At 56.0% G+C, this 8,815-nt stretch overlaps 1 protein-coding gene across 3 annotated transcripts in view; it reads right to left on the bottom strand.

Annotated features, from left to right (window-relative positions):
• Nucleotides 1-206: 206 nt before the first annotated feature.
• PDE10A (phosphodiesterase 10A) overlaps nt 207-8,815 on the bottom strand; it is a 138,455-nt gene continuing 129,846 nt past the window's right edge. For 2 of the 3 annotated variants that reach the window (XM_036317604.1, XM_036317603.1), the window contains exons 18-22: nt 7,341-7,513; nt 6,378-6,489; nt 5,255-5,335; nt 2,184-2,272; nt 1,327-1,444 (exon numbers count right to left, since the gene is read on the bottom strand). In XM_036317604.1, the coding sequence (XP_036173497.1) occupies nt 1,327-1,444; nt 2,184-2,272; nt 5,255-5,335; nt 6,378-6,489; nt 7,341-7,513 (573 nt within the window). Of the gene's footprint in view, nt 1,445-2,183; nt 2,273-5,254; nt 5,336-6,377; nt 6,490-7,340; nt 7,514-8,815 lie in introns of all 3 variants that reach the window. The other variant, XM_036317602.1, reaches the window with a different exon arrangement.

Here is an 8,815-nt window from a genome sequence, read left to right as displayed (position 1 = left end):
GTAACGTGAGACCGCAGCGCTCATACAGGAGCTCGCACCACAGGTCTCCACGGATGCTGTGCGCTGAGCAGAGAAGACAGGAGTCAGCTCCAGCCCGGCCGGGTGGCTCAGTGGTTGAGCGTCGACCTATGAACCAGGAGGTCACGGTTCGATTCCTATTCAGGGCACGTGCCCAGGTTGCAGGCTCGATCCCCAGTGTGGGGCGTGCAGGAGGCAGCCAACCAGTGATTCTCTCTCCTCACTGATGTTTCTCTCTCTCTCTCCCCCTCTCTGAAATCAATAAAAATATTTTTTTAAAAAGACATCTGCCCCGGCCCTCGCTCTGGCTCCACTCCTTCCCGTCCTGACAGGCAGCGGAGGCAGGACAAGGGCAGCAGGAGGCTGAGACCTGAGTGCTGAAGCAGCAGGTGGAAGGAAACTTAGAGAAGATTCAAGTTCAAGGTTTAATTTGATTTTGGGAGAAATGAATGGTAATGAAATGATCTGAAGAAGAACCCCTTCATTGTGAATGTGGACGTAAAATTCTGCCATGACACAAAGTGAAACTATAAAGAAATCATTATTCAAAATTCACATTTTACAGCCATTAAAACCTGTCCGTTAAAAAAATGCGTATGCCTTGCTTTTATTTCGTTCTCCTTGTAAAACAATGAGTGACTGTGCCAAGACCGCAATTTAATACCCTTTGCACCCCCTGCATGGGACCAGACGCCTGCTCTCATCCTCACGGCTCTTCCCCAGGAGAGGAGGCTGCCTCCTGCCTGCAGGGCTTGCAGAGCGCGCACTCCAGAGCCCGCACTCCGTCCACGGAGCTCTGCAATGAGCGCCCTCCTCCCTCGCCGATGCAGACCGTCCACGGAACCTCGGTGGCCTCGGTCCTGCGGCTGCCTGCTGCGCCCACGCCCATCACAGGCAGGCCACACGCGAACACCCACGATCGAATGCGTAAAACTCCTATTTATAGCCAGCAGCATGGAGCGACGTTGGTGTGAGGGCCCAAGTACACCAGCGTCAGTACCGCCTCCAGCCCGCACTGGAAAGACCAGCTCTGGGCAAAGCACCCCGGCGGAGAACGTCTGCGTCCCCAGGACGGCTCAGCCACGTCAGCCGGGAGGCCAGGCCGGCTCGCTGGCCCGTGTCCTGCAGGTCGCTGTCCGCGACGCTGAGGGTGAGCCTGGCAGGAGTCAGCTGCGGGCGGAGCCACGTGATGGCACCTTCTGCACGAGGCTGGCATCCCTGTCGCCAGGGGTAGGTTTCCCACAAAAATAAAAGGTAGAAAAGTCCAAGCAGCGAGACGAGCGTCGGTGGGTGGGCCGCTCCGGGCCATCAGTCGTCCATCTTCACGGGCAGCTTCTCCGAGGGGCTGGGGGCCACCGGCTGGGACGGGGCCCAGGCTGGGTTCTCCTCCCCGCGGATCACCTTCTCCCACTGGCTGAGGTTGTTCCTAGGACAGACGGGGCAGCGACACGCGCTGCTTACTTGGGCCCTGGGCTGGCCTCACGCTGACCTACCCTGTGGAGGCTCCGCCCAGGGCCTGGGGGGCTGTGCTGACTCTGCTGGTAACTTGCTTGCTAGGCTGGCAGACTCCCATTCGCCTCCCTGACTGGGCACGGCAGCTTAGTGTCTCAGGAGAGCCTGAAGCCACCTCAGCCTGGGGGAGGGGCCCAGGTCCCAGATGGCACGGGCAGGAGGCCAGCGGGGCTCAGACAGATCATGTCACCCAGTTAGAAGGGGTGGCAAAGCGGGGATGTGCCGTCAGATGACTTGCTGAGGAACGTGTGGTACCTTTACACATGGAACACTATGCAGCTGGGAAAAAGAAGGCTCTCCTACCCTTTGAGGCAGCATGGGGTGACCTGGAGAGCACTATGCTAAGTGAATAAGACAGGCAGAGAAAGACAAGTATCACATGATCTCACTAAGGTATGGAATCTAATGAACAAAATAAGCTGATGAACAGAACCGGAGGCCTGGGTCCCAGGACAGACAGTGTCAGAGCAGGGCTGACACTGGATCCTGGAGGAAAGGAGGGAGCTGACCAATGTGCACAGCTCGTGGACACACATACCAGTGGCATCAGAGGAGGTAGTGGGGCGGGGAGGGGCTCAGCAAAGCGGGCATCTGTGACCGTGTCAACATAAGGGCCTGCGCAGTCTGAGTCTCTCCTCCGAGGCTGTACACACCTGCAGGCCTTGAGGAGCGGCTCCGTGGGCGGGAAGATCCGGGTGAGGGTGGTGTAGCAGGGGATGGCCACCGCGTTGTAGAAGCCGAGCTGCCCACGGAGCCACCGGCAAGAAACACACACACGTTAGCTGTTGGGGGCCAGATGTAAGCTGGCAAGGTCCTTGCACCTGCAGGGGCTCGCAAGGCTGGGACCCTTACCCACACAGTTTTCCCAGACTTGTTTGGATGGCGATTATCAGTAGAATGAGAGCAACATTTGTAGAATGAGAACAGCCTTTCATAGCTTACCAAGAAGTCTGTAACTATTTACTGAGATATGCTGTACTGAGAACTTGTCCTTCTGCTGTGTCCCTCCCTTAGAGATTAAGAGGAACAAAGAATACATTCCTCTTGACAGACCTCCGATTCAGTGTGCTGTGTATAAATAGGATTGTGTGGCTAATAAACTCGCTTCAGTTCATCAAGAGAACTGGGGTCCTCCCGACCCCGCTTTCCTGTCTTTCTTTCTTTTCTCAATTCCCACCTCCCTGCCTCAGCCCGGCTCAACCCTGTCAGGCTGGCCCTGGCAGTTAGCCACCAGCAGCACGTGTCCCCTCCGGGACGTCCTGTCCCTAAGCCTGGCTGCCACACTAAAGGTCTCGCTTTGCTACGCAAGTCCGGGCGTCACACACTCAAGAAGCGAAGCCCAGGGCAGCCTACAGCATATCAGTTACTGTAAACCCAAGCACCACCTTCCGTGGGATCGACTTTGGATGAAGCAGCTGTGATCCAGGTGCCGTTCTTACGTCTGGTCAGATCTGGGGTCCCCAAGGCGTGTCCAGGTCAAGCACCTGCCTCTACAGAGCCTCCCCCATCCCGCTCGGGACCACGGCCGGGTCTGTTTGCTTGTTGGCCTGCTGGCTCTGGTGCCTCGTTCTCTCTCCTGATGCCACACTCGGCCCCACTCCCTTGCCTGACCCATGCACTGGATCCCAGTTCTCTCAACCCGTCAAATCCCGTTTCCCGTGGCTTCCCAATGTCTTTGAAGAAAACAGCCTTCTGTGGGATGTGCTGGGGGAGAGAGGTGCGGAACGACTGGTCCTTGTGCGTCCTCCTGCACTCACACCCCTTACTAGCTCATGCCCACGCATTCCCGCCCTCCACCGCGGCCAGGCGGAGGCCTGCCTGCCTCTTTAACATGGAATAGCCTCACAGAGCACGAGAGCGGGAAAAGGCAGGTGCTGGAGACAGGCGTCAGGACTGCGGCAGAGCAGCACTGCACAGCAATGGCCATTTAGAAGCAACGTAGTTGGTGACGTATCAGGTGACCACAGAAGTGCTGTATCTAAAACACCCTCCCCCTGCAAACCAGCCGGTGATGTTGGGAAAAACAAACTGTTCTCTTAATTCAGGAACACGAGACTCAGCCCCATCTCCGAGTCATGGCCAGCGCCCTGTGCCTTCTGCTGCGATGTCCGCTCAGCTCTCCAGGAAGAAAAGCACTGAGGCCCCGGGCTTCAACCACACACCCAGCAAACTCCCAACGAACTACCCACCCACGTGAGGGTGAGAGAACGCGTGGAAAGCCCACGTGGCACGAGGGGCGCCATCTCGGGACGAAAAGCCTTTCCCACGGGCCCTGCGTGGGAGCCCGCAGACGCCAGGCTGGAGACGGGCCCCGTGGCCCCACAGGGAACGAGCCATAAACAACGGGAAAGAGCCACTAAACTCGAGTCCGTGCAGCCTGCGTGCCAGGCATGCGGGTGCACATCCGCCCAAAGGGGAGGGAGCAGCCCTTTCGAAAGCCCGGCCAAGGACCCGGCTCTGCTCAGAGGCCGTGGAGACGCAGGAGCCTGCAGCTCCCGCTGGGCCGGCGCCCTCCACGCACACACGCTTGTATGAGCAGTCAACAACCACCTTCACACCAAGTAGGAAACTGGAGAACTTAGTCAAAACCATCATCCTGTCGCCGGCCGGCGTGGCTCAGGGGTTGAGCGTCAACCTATGAACCAGGTCAGGGCTCCGTTCCCGGTCAGGGCACAGGCCCGGGTTGTGGGCTGGACCCCCAGTGTGGGGCGTGCAGGGGGCAGCCAATCAGTGATTCTCTCTCATCATGGTTTTTCTCTCTCTCTCTCTCTTTCTCTCCCTTCCTTTCTGAAATCAATAAAAATATATATTTTAAAAACACCATCATCCTGTAAATCTTCTGGAATTATTTCTACCCTTAATTCCATATGATAACTATCTGTCCAGAACTAACTTCCTAATTGTGGCATTAGAGGGTGGGGAGTTAAAAAGGCCATAATCTTGTGAAAGTCATTACACCACACATGGGCACATGGAAAGTTAACAAGGCATGAGAACTCTCAAGACATAAAAAGTCAGTGTAAGTTAAGTATTTCATGTATGTTCCCTGGAGAGGGAATGATAGTCAATTTATGGCGAGATAAAACTCGAATGTACTAAAAGTCTATGCATTATTTCTTAGGAAAAGTGGGCCTAATCAAAATCTATGATGCTAACCTCCAAAAAGTACCTGTTCACTCAATGACAAAATGTTTCCTGCGTGAAAAAATATTCACAACTGCACTCCTCCACCTGGATCTCCCGTCAGGAAAGGTGTGTCCACTGCACAGCGTCTGTGGGAGGGCCTGCCCACCAGGTGGGTGTGGACTCGTGTTCCCATTCGGGTCCTTAGGCTCCCACACGCCCTCAGTGGGGAGGGCTCCACGTGGCTCACGGTTCTGCCCTCTGAACACAACCCCCCCACCCGCCCACACCACCGCCCTGTCCTCAGCCTCCAGGGTCGCGGCAGCCTGGGAACTGCACGGGTAGAAGCACCAGCCGGGACAGCAGGCTCGGCCGGCGTCCACTGCGAGGGAGCGCCTGAGCTCTGAGCCCGCAGGCTCGGCTCGGGCAGTGAGTCAAGGACAGAGCGGAGGCTTGTCAGGCGCTCGCGGATAGAGCACTAACGCTCCTGCATGAGCTGCCAGGCCCGCAGGAGCCGCCGTGCACAGGGACACAGATGGGAGTGCTTTATCCATGCCCGACGGCACGGCTGCCTCACGCTGCCGGGCGTCCCGCATCATACCTGGCCTTGCGGGACCTCATCCTTCTTGTCCCGGTCCATCATGGGAATGGGCTGGATCCCCAGCTTCTTCATCTCGTCGCCCTGGAAGGAGCGGGACAGTCATGTCTCACTGCCAAGCAGGCGCAGTGCTCACGGCTCCTCCCTCCCATCACTCGTTTCTTCACGATGCACCTGCTTGTGGTGACCGACATGACAAAGCCCGACAGTGAAAACCGCAGCATCGCCCTTTGGTCTGTGTCCTGAGGCCCCTCTGCACGCACTGCCCAGAACCCAGCTGCCTTTGTTCCCTCTGCAGGAGGCAGGCGTTTCGTCAGAGGAGTGGAGAGAGCCATGGAGCAACTCCAAGCCCGTCCCCTGGCGCTTCCCACAGTGTTTCCCGTGCGGAGCGGGCGAAGCTGGGCCAGGGGAGGGACACGGGTCCAGAGCGTGTTGGTGCAGATGCGTCGCCGTAAAGGCCCAGCCACAGACGCTCACTGCAGACGGCTGTGCTGCCAGCTCTGGGCGAGCAGCCTGTGAACAGCATGAGCGGAAGCGCCGTCACACAGGCAGGGCCTCGGACTGTGGAGCCACGCGAACGAGAGAGGGCATGCTGCTCGCTCGGAGACGACTCGGAAGGAAAGCTGAGGTCTCCGTCCAGACAGGTGTTCACAAACCAGTGCTTCCCACGCTGCCTTCCAGGCCGGGAGAGTCGGGCACACGCTGTGGACAGGAGCGCGGACAGCCCCTGGCCTGTGGGACAGCGCGACCCCCTCGCATTTCTACCTGCACTGCCCACGACTGCGGTCCCCTCGGTGCCTGGACAGGGCCTGTCCCCGACAGATGAGCATGATTACTCCTGAGCGAGGGAACCATTACTCCACAAGGAAAACTGTCGTGTTGTCTGGAAGCAGTCCCTTCCGGGTGAATCAGAGCTGACGCACACCCTCGTCAGACATAGCAACCCCTGTGCTCACCTTCTGTGCGAACGCTGAGCCCCTCGGTGTGTGACCGACCGCAGCCTTTTGAAATAACTTGCAACGTGAGCAGCTAACGTAGTGTTACTAAATCACCCACATGTTTACTTGCTCTTCGTTTTTCCCATTTCTTGACATTATTGATAGTCATATGAAAACCAACGACCTACCTCAGCCCAGAATTCTGCGTAAATGTCATTGGCCGTCAACTTCGTAACTGGCCACAGTTTTGTCACAGAACAAAGGTCACAGGCAGTCATCATCAAGCCAATGACGCGGTCTCTAGAACAGAGGACACAAAGCAGTCAGCACTGCCCACCTGTGACAAGGCGGGGTCTCCAGGGCATGGGGCACAGAGCGGTCAGCACCACTCATATTGGGGAAGGGCCTACCTACATGGCCTCATTTTACCTTAATTTCTTCTTAAAAGTCCTATCTCCAATGGTAACATGCTGGGAATTAGGACTTTGGCCTACAGCCACTTTCTACGTCAACGTGAGTCTAGTGTGAGCCTCCTGCAAGCGTGGGCCTGTCTGTCCACACTAACACCGCGCACCCGTCTGATGGCTGTCACTTTACTAGTACAAGGAGCCTCACGTCGGGTCGAGGTCTGCAGATTTGGCTTTTGCTCTGTCAGAGCGGTCTTGACGGCCCCAGGCCCTCTGGACGGCACACCTGGGAGGCGCTGCCACTCCGTTCACAGATGAGGACTTAACGTAACTGACAAGTGTGTGGGAACCTTCAGGGAAATACATATTTGGCTACAAGGGGTGAAAAAATTGGGAAAATTTACCAGAGATACGGAAGCTATAATAACGAGCCAATAAGAAATCTCAATCCTATATAATAAAAGCGTAGTATGCAAATTGTCCCCTCAACCGGGAGTTTGTCCGAGAGTTTGACCAGGGGGTGGGGCTGGCTGGGGAAGAGGGAGGCCCTGGCTGGCAGCAGCAGCCGCTAGGGACCCTATCAGTGCACGAATTTCATGCACTGGGCCTCGAGTATATAAAACAAAGCACTGACTGGAATGAACGACCGATGGGAGAGGACATTTGAAAGGACCAGTGGCACTCCAATGGATCCCCCAAGCACCAAGCACTCCCGGGCTCCCCCTCGCTGCACAGGACGTGCACCTGTGGGACTGGTTGTTGAGGTTCAGCGAGCCCGTCTGGTGCATCTCCTCCAGCTGCTTCCTGTTGCCGAAGTAGAGGGCGAGGTCCGTGGCGATGATGGCTTTGCGGATGATCTCCAGCACCTGCTCGTACTCGCTGGAGCTCAGCGTGGAGAAGATGTTGTGCCCTTCCAGCTGTGGAGACAAGCACACCAGTGACAGGCACCTGCTCGCACCCCCGACGCTTTCAGTTCCTCCAAACAAGAGCAGGTCAGTTACACAGAGTTTATCCTTGTGTCATGACTTGTTAATTACTGTGATCTTCCACAGGAACAACTGTAACCTACTGTATAGTCAGCCAATGGCATTGGGCACACAAATGACCAGGAGTGGGGGGAACAAAACACCAGAGGGAAGGGGTTCCCAGAGGGAAGGGGTAGGCAGTAAAGGGTTAAGGGGGTCAAATATATGGGGATGGAAGGAGACATGACTCTGGGTGGTGGGCACACAGTGCAATATACAGATGATGTCACGTAGAATTGTGCACTTGAAACCTACAATTCTATTAACCAATGTCAGCCCAATAAGTTTAATTAAAAAGATAATTTAAAAAGAAGAGTATCTATGAAATTCTAATTTTCATATCCATAAAGTATTACTGGATACAAAAATATGTTTAAAGCTCCAATTTCACATCCTATCTAATAAAGAGGTAATATGCAAATTGACCATCACTCCAACACAAGATGGCCACCCCCATGTGGCCACGAGATGGCCGGCAGGAGAGGGCAGTTAGGGGTGACCAGGCATGCAGGGGAGGGTAGTTAGGGGTGACTGGGCTGGCAGGGGAGTGCAGTTAGGGGCAATCGAGCTGGCAGGGGAGGGCAGTTAGGGGTTACCAGGCTGGCAAGGAGAGAAGTTAGGGGTGACCAGGTTGGCAGGGGAGGGCAGTTAGGGGCAATCGGGCTGGCAGGGAAGCAGTAAGGCATTGATCAGGCTGGCCGGGGAGTGGTTAGGGGGTGATCAGGCTGGCAGGCAGAAGTGGTTAGGGGCAGGCAGGCAGGTGAGCGGTTGGGAGCCAGCAGTCCTGGATTGTGAGAGGGATCCCAAATTGGAGAGGGTGCAGGCTGGGCTGAGGGACAGACACCCCCCCTCCCCCCCCCGCGCATGAATTTCATGCACTGGGCCTCTAGTTAGTTAATAACTTAAAACCTCATGAAGCAATACAATACATTTATATCCCAATTGGTAAAGAACTGTAAACTCAAGAATGTTTCTAAAGCCCCAAATGGGTGAGCAGCCCATACATTCTTATCTCCACGGAAGCAGGTGAGTGGGTTCTGTAGGTCCTCCAGATCCTAAGGTCAGAGACACCAAGGAGTCCACCCGGTGCTGAGACCTGCCGGGTGCTACATCTGCCTGGTGCTGAGACCTGCCGGGTGCTACATCTGCCTGGTGCTAACATCTGCCCGGTGCTGACACCTGCCTGGTGCTAAC

The sequence above is a fragment of the Myotis myotis genome, unplaced genomic scaffold (assembly GCF_014108235.1).
Source record: "Myotis myotis isolate mMyoMyo1 unplaced genomic scaffold, mMyoMyo1.p scaffold_m19_p_7, whole genome shotgun sequence".
Classification (NCBI taxonomy): domain Eukaryota; kingdom Metazoa; phylum Chordata; class Mammalia; order Chiroptera; family Vespertilionidae; genus Myotis; species Myotis myotis.
This window is presented reverse-complemented; position numbering and strand designations above follow the sequence as displayed.